At 46.4% G+C, this 18764-nt stretch overlaps 1 protein-coding gene across 3 annotated transcripts in view; it reads right to left on the bottom strand.

Moving 5' to 3' along the window:
* Positions 1–5321: 5321 nt before the first annotated feature.
* Positions 5322–18764, bottom strand: part of Ufd4 (ubiquitin fusion-degradation 4-like) — a 160138-nt gene continuing 146695 nt past the window's right edge. For all 3 annotated transcript variants that reach the window (XM_075698741.1, XM_075698743.1, XM_075698742.1), the window contains exons 39-43: positions 16525–16714; positions 15863–16035; positions 14729–14901; positions 11850–12000; positions 5322–9528 (exon numbers count right to left, since the gene is read on the bottom strand). In XM_075698741.1, the coding sequence (XP_075554856.1) occupies positions 9246–9528; positions 11850–12000; positions 14729–14901; positions 15863–16035; positions 16525–16714 (970 nt within the window). In that variant the 3' untranslated portion in view covers positions 5322–9245. The remainder of the gene's footprint in view (positions 9529–11849; positions 12001–14728; positions 14902–15862; positions 16036–16524; positions 16715–18764) is intronic.

Raw genomic sequence — 18764 nt, 5'->3', positions numbered from 1 at the left:
CTTGACTCTCTAGCGGGCGTCAGCGGCATCCAGCGGTATCAGTCGGTCGCTGCTAGCGCTGGGGGGATGAAAGGGGGGTGGAGCTGGTTACGAGGCCGACGACGACGCCGACGACGACGCGAAACCCAGGAACGGACGCCAAAGAGCTGCGCTCTAAAAATTACCGACGATTACGTTACTTCCTAATGCGAAATTTGAGCGCAGCAAATAAGCTGTTTCACCTTTTCGATAGATTGAGGCAAAGAAATCGAGCAACACATGTATGCGCTATCACAGAACTTTTTTTTATTTTTCACACGTATTCCTTTAACAAAGACTCCACTAACAGTTCTTGACAGTCATGAAGGAAGCTTTGTGGTCGGAGAAATAGACTGATATATGTTCGACTTGGTACACCAATACTTGATTCTCAAAGACGAGATCTATACAAGTGCCTCGCGAGGTTGTCACAGCCGTGGGACGCGTTACGAGCGAGAGGAACGGGATGTTCTCCCGCATAAGTGTTAGGAAATTGCTGTTTGTCTTTATGTCAAGCCGCCACCGATCTGGCTCTCTGATTGCCACCGCACAGGGCGAACGGCAGTGGCAATTTCGGCTCGGGCGGTGCACATATACAGATCCGCCGCCACCGATCTGGCTCTCTGATTGCCACCGCACAGGGGTTGCATTGGAGGAGGAGCGAAGAAAGGAATTAAGTTCGAGCCGGCGCTTTGACAACCGGAGACTCGCAGGAAGAGGGGGGAGGGGGGCGGCGTGTACACCCAGCGGCAAACGATGGGGGCAGAAGCGCGCGCAGCAAGCGGACAACACGATAAAGGGAGGAGGGAAGAGATAGCAGCGACTGACTGATGCCGCTGACGCCGATAGTGAGTCAACCCCAGCTGCGGAGTTGGTTTCAGGGACAACGCCGCCGATGCCGACACAAACAATATGATACCCTCGCTTCCGCAGCGCTAAGAACCAGGTCTAGCCGTGGGAAGGTGGTCACGTATTCGTCGACGTGCCGGGGCCTACGTGAAATAACCGGCGCGTCGGCAACTGAAGAGCACCCTATCCGCCACACAAGAACAGGGGGGGGGGACCCTTTCCTCCTCTTTCTGCATGGCGGCGACGGTGTTCTATGCAGTCACGTTATCTTGACTCTCTAGCGGCGTCAGCGGCATCCAGCGGTATCAGTCGGTCGCTGCTAGCGCTGGGGGGATGAAAGGGGGGCGGAGCTGGTTACGAGGCCGACGACAACGCCGACGACGACGCGAAACCCAGGAACGAACGCCAAAGAGCTGCGCTCTAAAAAGAACCCGCAAGTTGGCCATGGCTCGCCTTCGTGAATACGCAGCAGCGGCGGCGGCATTGCATTAGCCTCTCTACAAAACCTTCCGTGTCACTTTGTGCAGATATTCTATAAACATAAACTCGTGTTTCGATTCTTTATCCACTCGCACAAAGCTTTGCTATATATAAATTCCAACTCGTTATATCTTCTACACTTCTTTTTTTTGCGAGTAATACTGCCCTGGTCGCGTAGTGCAGCTCATCTAGAGACAAACGGAGCAAAGTGCGTTTTCCTGTGCGGTGTTGTAGTACCTAGGGAAAGGGAGGTTGCGAGGAGCGAAAGGCCCCAGGTGCCTCTCTTGCAACTTACGCATGCGCACGACGCTTGGGAAAATACGAAAAAAAAAAAGACAGGCAGACTCAACCTCAGTTGACATCAAGGTAAAACGAATCATTGTTGGTGTGACTGGCTGACACCCATGTGTGTGTGTGCGTGTGAAATGAAGTGTGGTGTTCGAGGCATAAATATTAGTAATAAAGAGCTGCATGGTATACGTATAGATTAGTTTATTTGCAGTAAATCACATACAGTCTCGGTCTTACGTAAACAATTAACGTGCAGTATATATCATACATATATTTGTTGAACTTTTCAGTGGTGATCCATAGTGTAGTGCGTCAGTGTCTTGTAGTGTAACTGTGGATCGAAACGCGCCAAGCACCTCAACGCGCTGGTTACGTCCGTAGCGACCGGCGTTAGAGGCCAGATACGCAACAACAAATGCCCGGAGCTCGGCAAGAAAGCTTCTCTCGGAAGCGTCTCCATTCTAGCCCAGCCGTACGGCGCCGCGCTTTAGCTTCGAGGTAACCTCCGGCAGGGGCAAAGTTTTGGCGAGCCGAGATGGCTGGTGGCTGCACACGCGCCGTCTTCACGCGCGCCTAGGCTATTGCATGGTTCGCGGACATCGAGTGAAATCGGTTCATTGTCTGGCGCGCATGACGCCAGCGAATGTTTACTGCAAGTATGCGACAAATAATACTGCGAACGTAATACTGCGATTAATACTGCGACAGATAATACTGCGAACCATTGTCGCATTCATGCGCAAGCGCCGCGTAGCATCATCAATTCTTTGCCTTTCGCCCGAAACTGCTCCCTTTCGTGCTCGCACATCGATCGCACGATACCAGACTCTCGGGGCAGACTGAGTATACGGATTCCCATGCGGGTCCCTCCGTGTCCTAAACATGTCCCAGAGGTTTGTCGTTGGCATGCACGTTGCAGCGGCTTGGTTTGGATCAGTCAGCGAGCTAAGGTGCAGATTCCGCGCAATAACACCGATCGCATCGTTCAGTGTTCGCGACGGTGCAGAGCGCACGTGCATGCAATTTCTTGTTCCCGGGCGCGCACAGAATGCGCGCGTAAGAGCGGGTGCGAGAGAGGAAATGTGGGGACTATTGCCCCTTGAATATACGACTCTCGGAGGAGTTTCTTAGCGCATATTGCATGCGCTTGTCCCTAGGCGTGCCGGCAGAAGTCGCGGGGCGATTAGTGCTGAACTGAGCATCGCAAGTTGGCGGCTCGGCGGAATTACATTTTTTCAATCGTGGTTTTTTGCTAATTAAAACAACGTGTCATTATTTCGCATTATTGGCGGCGCCTCCAGGACACCAAAGCGGCAACGGGGACATCAAAGCTAGAACCCGGACTGGTCCGTGGGTTGGGGCTCGCAGAGGCGTGCGCGGCTCCAGCCCACGGGGCGCCCTGCTTCCAGCTTTAATTGATCCCCCCGCTACCGCTTGGGTGCCCCGGAGATCCTGCGCCGCCTGCTTTAATATAACCACAGGTGCTCTCCTGGGTCCTCCGTTTGCCGGTTAATGCGCTCTCCTGGAGCAGTGTTTGTAATAGAATCTATCACCGCGACTAAAAAAGCGATCCGGGACTTACACCAGTCAAAACATTGCCCCTTCAAACACAGCGATCACCAAATGGGGCGTCTTTGCCCGCTGCCTCATCGCGCGGGCAACCAGCGGCGGAGGGTAAACAAACTGGACTGCACTGCTCAACGCCGGCATGCCTAGGGGACAAACGCATACAACACGCTTGAAGAAACGTCCTCCGTTGCGCCTAGGCAGCTGGCATATTCAAGGAGCAAAGGCCCCCGGATTTTCCATCTCGCACCTACACAGAAACGTAGAGCGCCGTGAGAAACGCCACGCTGTACCTGCTAGCAATTGCAAAAACGCTTCCCGCGTCAGCATAGCGTTTCCTACAAAAGTTACTAGAGGGAACTCTGGCGCTAGTATCTACGGGAGCTGCAACGGGAGCGGTTAAACTCGTCGTTTTCAAGTGATGTGCGTAATACATTATAAACATCATCAAAATTGTCCGACGACAGGATTCGAACACAGGAACTCTAGCACAGAAGCCTGATATTGAAACCATTAAGCCACGGACGCATGCATCATCACGCGAATGAAACGCTTTTGTGAATTTATCCGGGCATGCCAGTGCCGCGAGACACTTGGCACGTTTCAATTTGGCCACCTGGACAAGCTCAATCATTGCAATTAATAGCAATTGTGCGTGTTCCCGGCATGTTCTGCACTTCGAAGTGCATAGATTGCGCTGAAATTTGAGACAATAAGATTGATATAGCGTAATATACAAAGCCACAAGAACGTATGAATCCACAATCACGAAGCTCAGGCAAATCCATGTACTTCCCATAATTTCCATGGTGGTGCAACAACTGCAGCGCCATTCCCTCTAGTAATTTTTGTAAGAAACTCTGTGCGTCAGCACGACAAGATGTCAACAGGTCATCAAAATCGGCAGGATTGGTTTGCTGGCCCATCCCAACTGTGTTCCTCTTGCATATAGAACTGATCGTGCTTTTTTTTTTCCTCCCACCATCTACGTGTATGCTTGTAACGAATATTGAATGTAAGCATCTTTTGTGTTTGTCTGATCAAACTGTATTAAAATTCATGTGACCACTGTGGCGTCGTGGAGTATTTGGAGCACATCTTGCTCGAATGGCCAGCTCACATATACGAGTAACGGAGCCAGAGCAAAATGGAAAAGCTTGGCCAAGGCCACTAGACCGACGAGGATGCCGGGTTTCTGGCCTCGCTCACCGTGACAGCACTAATCCCCAAACTTCGCTTTTTAATGCGAGTAGCATTCTCTGGAAACCTCACGTACACTTCAGAGGCTATATTTTTGTCTATCTGTCGGCTGGGTCTCTCTCCCCGCCAACTTGGGTCACTGGTAGTCCATGGCAGTCACTGGCAGTCCCGATGTGAAGAGCACTGGGCTGCTGTGCCGAGGGAGCCCTGTTTGAAACCAACCGTCGGACTGACTTGCGTCACTGGCTATGTGTGTTCAAATAACTTCTGATGCCTACTTAGGTCGTTGGGTATATGCTGCTCCACAATGAAAAAAAAAAAAATTATCCAGCCCTGGGTAGAATCGAACCCATGTAACATATTCGCAAACTTTTTGCACACGGACCACCACTGCTAGTTGACGCAGCATGTGCAAAGAACTCACTCGGAACTCGTTCCGAAATTCGCGTCGGGTTAGCTAGATTCGCCAAAATTCTCGGCTAGGCTCGCTCAGAACCGCATCTTTACGATTCGCTCAAGCCAACTTGCGCTCACGGGTGAATCCGAGTGCGAGTGAATGCACTCGTATAGACTTTGCAGACCTCTACCTGGCACTGCTATGCGACGAAGCAAATTGTGTTCCCCTGCAGCATTTTCACCAAAAGTCGGGCTCTATGTACAGACTAGTATTGACAGCGACAAGCATAGCGCGAACAAAGCGAATTAGACATTCAATAAATACATTTGCATCGAGGTCATGCTCTGCACAAACTGACCACAGTATTGTGACCAGAATAGTACAGATATCACTGCGTTCCTCAGTACTATCATTTGTGGAATACTCTCATTCTTTATTTTACATACCAGTTTCAATTTATGAGGGGTAGTGCAATTTGAAGGGAGAGACAGAGGCAACAATTTTTTTTCCTCCAACAAACTCGTGACAATAGTCCTTTATTTTCGTCCACAGCAATAGCAGCAAGTAGTGGTACATCACAGTTCAGGTTTTTCTTTGTGTCCTCTTCTAAACCAGCCAAGCTTAGAAGCACAACCAGCGCCGGTCAAGTCCGCTATCATAAATTAAAGAATTGTACACACTCCGGACGCAGCACCAATGCCGGTATTCCTTTCAAACTCTTGTCCGACAGAACCTTCTTGCATGTTAACACGCACACACACGCACACACACACACACATGCACACACCAAGATAAAATGCGCTAACCACAAAGGTCTCAAGCGTGAAATGGCCACCATGAAATCAACACCAAGTGTACACACCGAGAATAACAGCACAAAGGAAAAAGCAGAAAACCCACAGCAAACTGACTGGAAAATCAGGCAAGAAGCATTGATGCAGAAGTTAGAGAAACGGAAGGCATCGTGGGGTCTCGCTTTCACCGATGAAAGTGTTGAAAGCTCCTAGTCTTTCCATTTATATATATATATATATATGTATAGATAATATATATATGTATAGGTATTTATAGGCTCTCATGATATATCTCTATGTGTAAGCATAAGCTGTCAGGCATTACAATAGACTTCTGTATGTACACAAAGCTACATCAACTATGACGCTGCATTTTTTTTTTTTTTGCATTTTTCCCCAAAGAGCTTTCTTTCCACGGGTGGGTAAGTGAAACTTAACCAGCCCAAAGACCATGTCATAGCTCGAAATGTATGTAGGTGCAAAATGAATAGTGGGACAACATAGTGAATCCTGCAAATTTTGCTTTTCTCTCCCTCCTCCTCCCATCCCAAGCTCGCAGACCACACTAAAATATACTTATTCTTTCAGTGAACACACCTTCAGAGGCACTTGGCAACTGCTTCTGCAAGGCAGCTGCACAACTTGAAGTTATGGAAGGCATTACACGAGACTGGGAAGCGTGAAACGATCATTTAAGTTAGTAGTAGGCTGCAAAGGACTGCACAGGACACTTGCAACAGCCAACTTCATGTAACCAGGAATTAGCGGGGTGAAAAGCAAACCAAAAATACATCAGCCGTGCTTGAAGCTGCAGATAAGTCCTGGCAGTTCAAAAAGAAAATTAAGATGGGTGAGTAGAAGTTATTTCCAAGTAATGACCAGAGTTGAAAGGAAGATCTTTTTTTTGTCATTTTACAAGTGCATTGTCTCTTAAAAACGTGAAAGGGCACAACATCCTGTCACTGGCTTATATTAGGCAAACATGCTTCCAACTGGCACTATGTAAACACACACTGCACACACGCATTACAAAGAAAAAGGTAAAGGAACTGTGCAATACTCAAGAAAGAAGTCAAGGTCAAGATGGCAAGGTTTCTTTCCAAGCCCCAAAATTCATCAATAGAAGAAGGCAAGGTCAACAACAATGTCTCCTGCAGGTGTAAAACTCACAAAAGCCCATTGACTGTTGCACAGTGCAAGCTTTACGAAACAACTTTCTTGCAAGAAAGGCCCGCCAAAATGCTGATAAAAATATCCGCAACAAAACTTCAGTATGACTGCCTCAGAAATAAATTGATCAGCCACCAGGCACGCAGACAGACACCACCAAGAATGATTACATAACACCTCAAGTTCAGACTGCCAACCACACAAGCAACCACCGCAAGACCTCACAGCACAATTCACAAAGTATGTCACACAGAGTAGCCCAAGTGACTGAAGACGAGGAAAACGGTCGACACTGAGAAATGAGCACAAACATAGAATAGAAAGACATGCATTCTCAAGCACTTGGAGAACCATTTCTCACGAGTCAAGGTTCAGTTAAAATGCATGGTGTTGTTCTGGCTAGCGGCAACACTCCCATCTTGAAAGAAGTGGTTCCAGGAGCCCAAGATCAGTGGTGCAGAGGGGTTCACTTTGCTAAAGCGGTCCCTACAAAAGTCTCTTGCTTTGACTGAGTCACTGGCAGGTTCTTGGTGAGCAACTTACACACAGAAATTACCTGTGCGGTGCAAGCACCCAGAGCTTTTCTTACCAAGAGTGCAGCTGTAGGTAATAGGTCGACTCAATTTCACTGACAATATCTATGTGCTAGGACTGAAGCAGCGCAACAAAATGCTTCATTCTAAGATGGTAGGACATTCTATGCCTTCTCTCGACCATGTCACGCTAAACTGGAGCATGATTTGCACAAACTTGCAAAGTTTGCTGATGCTAGTCTCCTCCAGAAAGCAAGTTTCGAGCAGAAGGTGCCAAGATGTGAAGAAGACGTTGTGTCAAGACAGCAGCAGCTATGCTGGAACAGGTCAATGCAGTGCCAGAGAAGAACTTGAAACAGAAAAAAAAAAAAGGCAAATCCAGGCAGTGACACAGAACAAACATCCAACTGTGGCAATTAAATTAAACACTGCAAAAAAGAAAAGGAATGGTGACAATGCATGCGAGGCAAGGTTGGCAAATCAAATAAGAGACTGTGCCTACTTTTCAATATTTTCTCTTTCTCACATCTGCAAAGGAATGCTACGAGATTTACTCAAATCGAGGGGGCGACAAACCAGTTCGAAAGACACTAAATGCCGATTCCAAGAGAGGTCGGTAAGAGACACTGACCCACTGACAAGTGAAATGCCCCGCAGAGCTTCTCAAAATATCGCAGACCCAAGGCAGCTATAGTACCAATACTGCAGTGCGATATGCAAAAACTAGATGTGCCACACGCATGAACGCTTCCAGGCTCCTCGGTGCTCTAGCTGAAATAGCATAGGAGCGAGGCTGGAGTGATCCAAGACGGGAATCTTGTGCTGGTACATCCTCACTATGCAAGAAACAGGGCCCACACACACAGCTTACATTTGAACTGTAGAGAACAACAAAGCCTGTCACTACACACTCTGCTGCTCAGTCAAGGACGCAGAGTGATCACATTTGTAATACACGGTGCGCTGCTTACTCTACGAAGTTTTCACCGCTGAGCTGCAGTTTAAGACATGCCAAGGAGAAAACTTTGTGCCCTTGCTTCCGAGGTCAGACTGCCTTCGGCAAAACAGGTGCAAATACCAAGGGGTGTCAGCAGGCCAAATGCCATTTCACTGCCTCAGTGGTCGTGTAGCAACCAGAAATGCAACAGGATCAGCAGATGGCAGAAAATGAATAGTACTATGGGCAGACGTATTCTAACCGTGGCATGACATCATCCTCCAATAGCTGCAGCTCAGACACCGGCAGACAGCGCAATCTGGTTCCTGTACTGCGCTTCCAGCAGAGAAAGAGGAAAAAATGAGCAACCGTTCTTACCCAATTTTCTTTTTCTTTTCTTTTTTTGTAGAATTTTGAAGATACCCGCCCAAGCCCTAGAGGATGCACACACTCTAGTGGCTCTCATTACATGAGTTGCCTGCCAGCTAAGCCACGCTTGTTTACGAACAGCTGGGACCAGCTGCTCAAACGTGACCAGCAAGGTGATAATTTCTCCTTTTCTTTTTAATAGTAAGATGCAACTCTTGAAATGAAAACAGTTTTGTTCCAGCTTCTCCAGTCCTAGAGACGATGAAGTTGAAGCAGATGATTTACACTTGTTCCAAACACAACAGACAGTTCAGCTTTGCCTGGGCACCTTGCAGACACCGGAAGCCAGCCACTCGGAACACCGCCACCTTCCCGACACGAAAATGGGGCATGAATACAGGCTTAAAGCAATTTCTGGGGAAGAACTCTTCAACATGCCCACATACACGCACAAAGCGCAACTTCCGCTCCAATTTCGCTCAAGGTGGATTCGGCAGCCTCTCAAGTGGTGGCAGAAGGCTTTGTGCCAGACACACACGGGAGGGGGGGATAACCAAAACTCGCACCAAGGCCCAGTGATGAGGTTCCGGCGGTGGACTGCCAGCCCTCTTTTGGGCTCTCGCACACACGCACACGATTTTTCAGTTGAGGTGGAATCCCTTTTCGCGGGTGGCAGCGAGTAGTCGCTCTCTGAGCAGGGCCTCGGAGCTGTATTCGGGCAGCTTGAGGTAGTGGGCACATGTGTTTACCGACGGGTAGGAGCCGTCTGGAGCATCCCCTTTGCGCACGACGGTGAGCCTCGGGTGCAGGTTGGCGAGGCCGCCGGGAGGCAGTGACGAGCAGCCTGTGGTGAACTGCAGAAAGGCTTTGCGCTCGGACCCCGTCATGTCGACCAGGACGTTGACGAAACGCTGGAAACCGGGGCTGTGGCACCGAGAAGAAAGTGGGCACAGACACAAAAGTGAGCACACTACAGTTCCAAGTGGACTGCACAGGTAAAGAGTGTCAATATAAGAAGAAAAAAAAAAAAAAAAAAGGCACGCATTAGTATTTTCAAGTGCAATCGACAACCAATAATTAATACACTAGTTGATACTCGTATAGACTCCTGCTTTTATTGTGATAGCATTATAGAGGACATTGACAAGGCTTTGTTAGTGGCGTCAAACACAAAATATGAAGGTATCGATCAGTGGCGTGGGTGGGCCAATTTGGTATCACTCCATAAAGGCATCCTTGCAAGCTTTCTGACCCCTTTATTCTAGAATGTTCTTCCATTCAAACATTGCGCCTCAACTCGAGGAGGTGGATGGCAGCGCCATACCTCGACAGAAGCGGTCGCTACTCTTCATGAGAAGAGTACAGTCTGCTTCAGTGGAGGGGCAAAGCTATGCTTAACTTTTTCGGGTGAAGGATCATCTGGGAATACGAGGGTAAGTGGGTTTCTAAGCATGTTAATTTTAGAGGCAGTGTAATCAAAAACATGGGAGCCCTATGCTGATAATGCCATTGTAGATTACGTCACTCAGGTATAGCATGAGGGCCACTGTTTCTTTTTTTTTAACTTCACATTGAATAAGATGTCGTAAGCACTATTGTGGGTTCTTATTCAAACAAAAAGACTTGTTATTTGCCCATTTGGTACTTGCTACTCTATAGATACTAGCTGTACCTACAAAGATTCCACAGCTACCTTGATACTCCACAAGAAAAGTAGAAAGACACCTAATAAAGAAACAGGTCAGGCAGGGAGACACAATCTCTCCAATGCTATTAACTGCATGTTTGGAAGAAGTATTCAAGCTATTAAACTGGGAAGAATTAGGAGCGAGGATCAACGGCAAATACTTCAACAACCTTCGCTTTGCAGATGACATTGTCCTGTTCAGCAACACTGGGGACAAATTGCAAAATATGATTAAGGACCTTCACAGAGGAAGTGTAATAGTGGGGTTGAAGATTAATATGCAAAAGACAAAGATAATGCTCAATAGCCTGGCAAGGGAACAAGAGTTCAGGATCGCCAATCAGCCTTTAGAGTCTATGAAGGCATACGTTTACCTACATCAATTACTAATCACTCACAGGGGACCCTGATCATGAGAAGGAAATTTATAGAATAAAAAAAAAATGGGTTGGAGTGCATAAGGCAGATATTGCCAGATTCTGATTGGAAGCTTACTGCCATAATTGAAGTGAAAGGTGTACAATCAATACACTCTACCAGTGCTAACATATGGGACAGAAACTTGCAAGGTTAACAAAGAAACTCGAGAACAAGTTAAGGACCGCATAGAGAGTGAAGGAACAAAGAATGTTAAGCATCACGCTAAGAGGCAGGAAGAGAGCGGTGTGGATCAGCGAGCAAACGAGAATAGCTGATATTTCAATTGATACTGAGAGAAAAAAATGGAGCTGGGCAGGCCGTGTAATACGTAGGATAGATAACCGGTGGCCCATCAGGGTTACAGAATGGGTGCCAAGAGAAGGGAAGCGCAGTCGAGGACGGCAGAAAACCTGGTGGGATGATGAAATTAGGAAATTCGCATGCGCAAGTTCGAATCGGTTGGCGCAGGACAGGGGCAATTGGAGATCGCAGGGAGAGGCCTTCGTCCTGCAGTGGACATGAAATAGGCTGCTGCTGATGATGATGGTACTTGCTGTAAGACGATGCCTGTCAGAATGACGTGTTGTGATGGGGGGTTCCTTTGTGTGCTTTCATATGCATTCTTGAGCGGCAACTATGTCTTACAGATAGGTACGGAAATCACAAACGCTATGCCCTGTGCAAAAGGTCAACCTATAAGAAACAGTGGCATTATTTACTTGGTAAGAAATGCAGCAGTTCAATACAATCGGTTTTAGGTTAGAAATACCATTACCAACCAATGACCATCGAAAGTGGCTGAAGCAGCAAAAAAAGCTATCACTTAAGGGGAGACGAGGTTCTTAAAAATTTTATTATTAACTTGATGAAATTTGGCAAGCATATAAATCATTGAATGGAGATTTAAAACGTCCAACAGATTTCAAGTACTTCATCCAGAAAGAAGGATATGGTGAAATGCTATATTGCAATTAGGTAATTTCTTACGGGTCATAATAGTAATTTATGATTTGAAAAGTTATTTTTCAGAAATATGTAGTTATTCTCAAAGTTCCACCACACAGGCTTTATTTTAGAGCTAATGAAATAGCCACATGCAATCAGCTACGCAGAAACACCAAAGCTAGTCCTCACGCACCAGTCCCGGGTGTAGCCCAGCTTTGGCTCGGTGTAGTTCAACACGTCCTCACGGCTCCAGACGGGATTCTGCTCGCCGCACAGCATCAGCCGAACTTCTTCAGGGCTGAATGCCCCCAGTTTCTCCATGGGGAACACCTTACCAAATCCAGCTGCACCAAAAGACAGAAGACAGTGAGAACTGAGCTCTCGGGGGAAATGTGCACATGGTCCACTATTGCAGGGAACACCTGATGGTAATAAAGCCAATGCAACTGAAATACCTTTACTTTGTCTTCAGAAATAAATAAACTACGTTATGCAGACATCTGTGGATTAAAAACGTAAGTCTGCACGCTTTCGTGTTATAATTCAGCCGTAATTGGTAGTCAGATACTGAATGGGCATAGACAGTGGACCATGCTGCACCCTTGCAAATAAACACAAACCATGTTCTGAATAGAATGCACATGTGAAACGCAGCAGAATATGGTTGCACTACATATTTACTAGCATAGGTTTCCTGTTGGAGCATTCAGCTGCAGCCAAGTGAATTACAAATAGTCCACACTCATTACAACGGACCCGTTTACAACATACCTTCGGATATACGGACCATATTTCAGCCTTAGTTTGCTCTCCCTATTTTATTAATGCAACGGCGATTGAGTTCGCATTTAATGGACAGTGTTACAACGGTTTATCAGCTACAGCAGATGAAATTAGTGGCAATTTTTGTCGTCAAACTGCTGCGGCCGCGCTTCCTCACTCCAACGTTTCGGCAGCGACTTTTCGTGGTCGTTGAGCGAGATGTGCTCATGTTTACCTGCACGTGGCACCATGCTTGTTAATTTAGTTAGTAGGAGAATGTTTAGAACTTTATATGGCCGATAAAACTACTATCCTTACTTCGCATAGCTGTCTACTAAAATTGCTATTGCAATGGATGCTTCGCCTTTTTTGTCTGTTTTTACTTTGTGCATTCTTCACTCACTTTTTGCAATAACGTTGTTATTGCCTCACTTACGAAACCAAAGTTTTGAAAGTGAGGCGTTTCGGATATTAGAAACATCTGAGAAAACAAAAATTCTTGTTGGGTTATCACCGTCCATTGTAACGAGAGTACACTGTATTATCTTTCCATCGAACCAACTCTTGTCACATATATTCCTGCAGAACTAAATTTTTAAATAGAGAACTGTTTTGACTGAATATTGTGCATGTCATTACTGACTCACAGCACAGTTATAGAGCAAAGCTGTATTATGGAACTCCCGAACAATTTTCATGCAGTGGCAGCAACTTGTAGTGATGTGGTCAGCATTGAGAAGGTACGCTGTGCTGGGTGAAACTATCACAATACAGCTGCTGCAACATACAGCGCACGCATCATATACAGTGGAGAGTATAAAAGTGCAAAGCTCAAATCCAGTAAAGCATATAAGAATACCACAGCTATAATGAAATACTTGCATCAGGTATAGTGAAGTGTTTACCTTTACCTTACTACAGTAGACTTCCGTCACTTCGACTACAGTTAATTACATTTTTCTATTAATTTGATTCCGACCGAAGTTCCTGGCCGATGGCTTACATTTCTACGGCACCAAACTTTGGTTATTTCAATCCTTTGCTGGATAATTCGAACTTGCCTTATGATCACCCATGTGCCCATTCCGAATGGTGACCATAGTTGGTCACTCCCCTAGCGGCAGTGGCACCTTGGTGGCACTTAGGGTAAAGTGCATGTGTCGAACACGTAATCCTTCGTCGAAAACTCCCATTTCTGGCCTAGCGCAGGAGAACTTTCAAGTGAAAGCAGTACCTTATGAAAAAAAAAAAAAGTTAAGGTATTTACCCAATTCTAAGAAGTGGTTTTTTTACTAGAAAATTCATCTGTAAACGGCCTGTACGTTGCAATCGAATACCAAACCAAAACTGTTTAAGCATATGCTTTACGGCATAACACAGTTGTATAGCGGCGAAGGCGACTTAAAACTGTGTGGTGAAGCTCATTTTAGAAAACAGGGCCACGAATGGAGATCGTTCTTTAAAATGCACACTCAGTTTGTGTTCAGTTTTCCCTCACGCAATTGGCCTTGGCCGCACCGAGTCGTCAGCCGCGGCCGTGGCTGACAACTCCACATATTTCACCACAAGATGAAGAAAGGTCTTAGGATTGTGAGAAAAAGAATTAATGATCGGCAGTTTTGAGCAAATCTGCCAATTCATTGCCATATCCCCCCATTAATTTCTGGATTCTTTAACGTTTTTGGGTGATACGAAATCTTGCGCAGTCCCGAGCGATTCATATCATTCGTATCATATATTTCTCTCCTTTTTGTCTCCGCTAGCATGCTGGAAGTTACACAGAGGAGAAGCCAAGAGGGCAATGGGCTCGGCCAGAAGTTTAGTTTCGCAGCTCGTGGTGGCACCCCGTGGTGGTCGCTGTAGGCTACACTACGCAGCAAGCCACTGCCACCCCCAAGGCCATGTGCAGCTGACGCAGTTAAGTGCACTGCTAAGACAAAATAATTTTTCAGTTCTTTTGAGACGAAGCTGGTTTTAACGACATATCGGATATAACAATGAGCATCTGATGCACTGTGAACTTTTGTATGTGTTCTATAGTAGAATAAACTGCTTACTACAATGCTAGCATGACGAGTTATCGACTATAACCTATAACAACTAAATAGGGCTGTGGGGTGTGTGGGCTCCGAAAGGGGAAAAAAAAAAAAAAAAAGTGAAATTCTCAAGGGGGGCGGGGGAGGACCAGCCCCTTCTTTGTCACGCCCATTTTTCACGACACGCACCACCGGAGCGAACAAGCCGGGTTTTTGTGCCGGCGTGAATGAATCCCACGGTCAGCAATGGTGCATCGAGTTCTACGACACTCACCGCGGAAGGCCTCCATCTGCCGCCGGATGCCCGTGTGCAGGCAGAAGTCGGCAAGAAGCTCGGTGAACTCCTCGATGTTGTCGAGGGTCACCTCGTCGTGCTCCCCTCCGGGCTTCAGCTCCACGGATTCAAAACCGTACACCTTGGACGACGGGTTGAACTCGAACGTCAGCCTGCAGTCGAGGAGACCGAGGTTACACTCCAATGGGACTCCACCACGAACAAGATACCGAAGGTTCCCCCTGTTTCTCCCTGCCTTCCTATGTTTGCAGGCCTACGCAAGCTGTTCACCCATCATCTGCCTACGTGGCATTCTGGGGCGCACAGACCAGCTATTGCCGAAGAGCACCAAGCAAGAGGTCACGAGTTGTCAATGCAGAAATGAATTGCGAGTGGTAGATGCAACATGGCTGTAAAGAGGCCTAAAAGTTGGTCGCTGTAAACTGGTTTGTAGAAAGCAGGCCTTTGCAGCAGATTTCATGGCACAATCTTGCATGAAAAATGCCCTGGCAGGAAGTTTAACAGGAGACAAGTGAGAAATAATTTAACAGTCATGCTTATGAGGAAGGACACAAGTTACTGTTCGAGACAAGTGAGCAAGGTCCTTGTGCTTATTGGGGAAAAAGCAACCACGAAGAAATGGAAGAAGCATTTCAAGGCTTTGTGCTTTCCCTCCTCCATTTAGTTGAATTGCATCAAAAAATACCTCCTTCGTTTTTTCTTTTTAGATTTTTTTATATCAGCAGAATTATGTACAAATAGTAAAAAACAGTGTTAGGTGCTCTATAGTTGATTGCTGGATTCTTGATTGCTGCTACCAGTGCAAAATTGAATGGGACAAAGTGAGAAGACCCATCTGTGTCCCGTTCAATTTCGTGCCGGTAACATCTAGTGTTTGTGCTGTGTGCATAAGTACAATTCTGCAGCACATACCTTTCTTTCAGATAAAGAAGCTGACAGCAACAATGACCTAGCAAAACGTGCAAATAACCGATGCCACAATCCAGGCACAGTATGTAACACGCACACACACACACACACACACACACACACACACGCACACACACACACACACACACACACACACACACACACACACACACATATATATATATATATAGATATGGCACTCACCCGAGGTCCTCGACACGTGTGGACATGCCCGTGCCGTCGTGCGTGGGGAAGGCCAGGTTGTGCAGCTGCCGCAGCTTGTCCTCTTGGCTCAGCGAGTTGTCCCCAAGGATGTGCTGCTTCTGTGCCGACAGCTCACGCAATTGCTGGAGGAACCGTGCCTGGTGCGGATTCACCTGAAGTGCACAAGCACAAACACACACACAAGGTCAGCCTTTCCCCGGCCTTGCATGGCAAGCTGGTTCGCTGCTTGTCGGGCAGTCAAGCCCTGATGTGACAAACGCAGCTGCAATTAATTGCCGTGTACAGTTGAATATTTTTACTTCAATATTCATTAGAGTAAGACCTCGTTAAACCGTACCCGCTTAAACAGTAGTCTCGTTTTAAATGTAGTAAAGTCAAATCCTCGACACAGCAGCCACTGAACATAATGTGTTTTGTATCCACATAAACCGTACCAGCTTATTGCATACGTATCGGTCAACACATAGTGTTTCCACTTTTCGTCGCGCAAACACGGCGATGCTTCGTCTCCATCGGGCGGCCCGGCAGAACAACAAGCCTCAGAGATCTGAACAATGGCCTCCAAGCGCCCTGTACGTCTGCACGTGAAGCCACATCCACATCAACACCACTGCAGGAAGAAGAACAGGAAGAGGACTTGCCTCCATGAAGTCCTCGTGGGTGAGGATGCCACTAAACCAGGCATGTTGCTGTTGCTGCTGCTGTTGCTGCTGCTGCTGCTGTTGTTGAGAGGACCTCCTAACTGGTGCCACTGACTCGGCCATGCAGCCCCCTCCTCCGCCCAGTTCCTCACGGGTCATCAGTGAATTCATCTGGTTGATGGACTGCTCCCTGCAGACAGACCAATGAAAAATTACAAGAGCACAGATGGATTTGAATTGCATTACTGACTCACTTTAACTTTACAAACCTGAGCACCATTCCACATCAAACAAAACTAAAACAGCTTGTTAACCTCTATTTCTGTCCATGGAGAGTACATTCATATAAAAAAAACGAGAAAGAAAACAACAGTGACAATATAATTAAAGTTTAATTAGCATAGTAATGAACCATGAAAGTTTAAGAGAAGGTTTGAAGATCAGTATGCAGAAGACAAAGGTAATGTTCATTAGCCTGGCAACAGAACAAGAATTAATGATCACTAGTCAGCCTCTAGTCTGTGCAGCAGTACGCTTACGAAGGTCAATTATATCCCTGTCAAGTGGGCAATTTAATTCACTTATGGAGAGTGCACTCGGTTTTAAGCGCACTTTTCCAAATCTAAACGTCACAAGTGGAGTGTACTCGCAGAAGAGTACACTCCGGTCGGAGGGCGTTCACAGAACGCACTTTGCTGGTCGAGTGCGTAGCCTCGCCGCCAGCAGTTTCAACGATATAAAATGTGATCGATAGAAAAAGGACACAGAAGTTCACTCTAGCTGTTGAACAACTTTTAACAAAGTAATCAGAACAGAACTGACTGATATGCTGTTCTGGCAGGACCAAATGCCGCCTCATCGCATGCCAACATCTTGTTCTGGATTGGCTAGGTATTCGTCTTGGCTGGCCTTGACTTGCAACAGTCTTATGATAGATATTTTCGTTTTTTGTTGAGTAAATATAGATTAAGATTGTCTTTTATTTATAATACAACTAAAGCAATCACTTTTTACAAGGTCATTTTATTTTAATCTACATCTTCAAAAAACACGATTTTAGTCTGTTGAATATTTTTTTTAGTGGTAGTGCGCTCTGGTTTACCGTACTTTATCGATGACATCCAACTGAGATAGGCTGCAGACAATGCTCTCAGCCAATCGCGTAGCCAGCTTTCATCATGTGCCCTAAAGCAACCAATAGCGACAGGCATTTCATGATTTTTTCACGTCATTTCTCTACCGGTACTGCTGACAGGAGAGAAGTGCTGGTGTGCGAAAATTTAAGACAAAAAGCTGCTCTTTCAAATGAGAGAAAGAAGGTGACGAGCGGGGCTGTAGCATGGAATCTGTGCGTCGTTGAAATTGCATCGTTTTAAGTTCTACATCTACACAAATTGAGCCACCCTTAATGAAAAAAAAAAAAAAAAATGAATATTCAGGTTGAAATAGATGCACTTCAGATATGAAACTCTGCAGATTAGTAGAATAATGAATGTAGATTCCCAAAACAGCATTTTCCAAAATTCAATCTTTTCGCGATTTGTTGGACACGGGTGCCAAAGAGCAGTGTCCGTCGCATTGGCATCAGAGCAACCTGGAAGGCCGATCTAAGGCGGCTCGGCGAAGTTCGCTTGCCTCCTCCATCACCCAGTGCAGCGCGGTGTTGTGTGCCACATGCTAGACCGCAACAAGCGAAGTGCAAAAGCAGACGCGGAAGAGCACCACAATGGAACAGAAGGCAGCTATCTCATCAATTGCCAAGTGACGTGCTGCACGTGCCAGATTCTTTTGTTGTTTTATTAAAATTTCATCGCAGGCGTGGTCGTGTAGCGGTTCCACAGGCTGCAGAGCCGTCTTGTTATTTCCATGTTTACAATTCTGCATCCCATTGGAGATATACGACAGTAAATAGCAATAATGAATACAACGAAGCGATGGATACAACGAAATAATTTCGGCTCCCCCATCGGTTTCGCGACGTTCAAGTGTATTGTTTGAAGTGCACCGTCTCCCTTTAATCGTCGACTCAACGCAGAGGGTCACCGAAATGTGAACGGATGCTCCAACTGCAAAGCTTTCATTCTGACAAACCCATTATAGATTTCGTTTGTAGCTTTGCACTATTCAGGTGGCTGACAATTCTTCCCTATAGTGAAACTTTATGTTGCAGCTCTCTGAAACCATCTGCTCTCTTCAGTGTACGTGAGCTTTGAGTAGTTAATTATTTTGTCCTCATTTTA

This window comes from Dermacentor variabilis, chromosome 7 (assembly GCF_050947875.1).
Source record: "Dermacentor variabilis isolate Ectoservices chromosome 7, ASM5094787v1, whole genome shotgun sequence".
Taxonomy (NCBI): domain Eukaryota; kingdom Metazoa; phylum Arthropoda; class Arachnida; order Ixodida; family Ixodidae; genus Dermacentor; species Dermacentor variabilis.
Note: the sequence above shows the minus strand (reverse complement) of the source record. Positions and strands in the feature narration are given on the sequence as shown.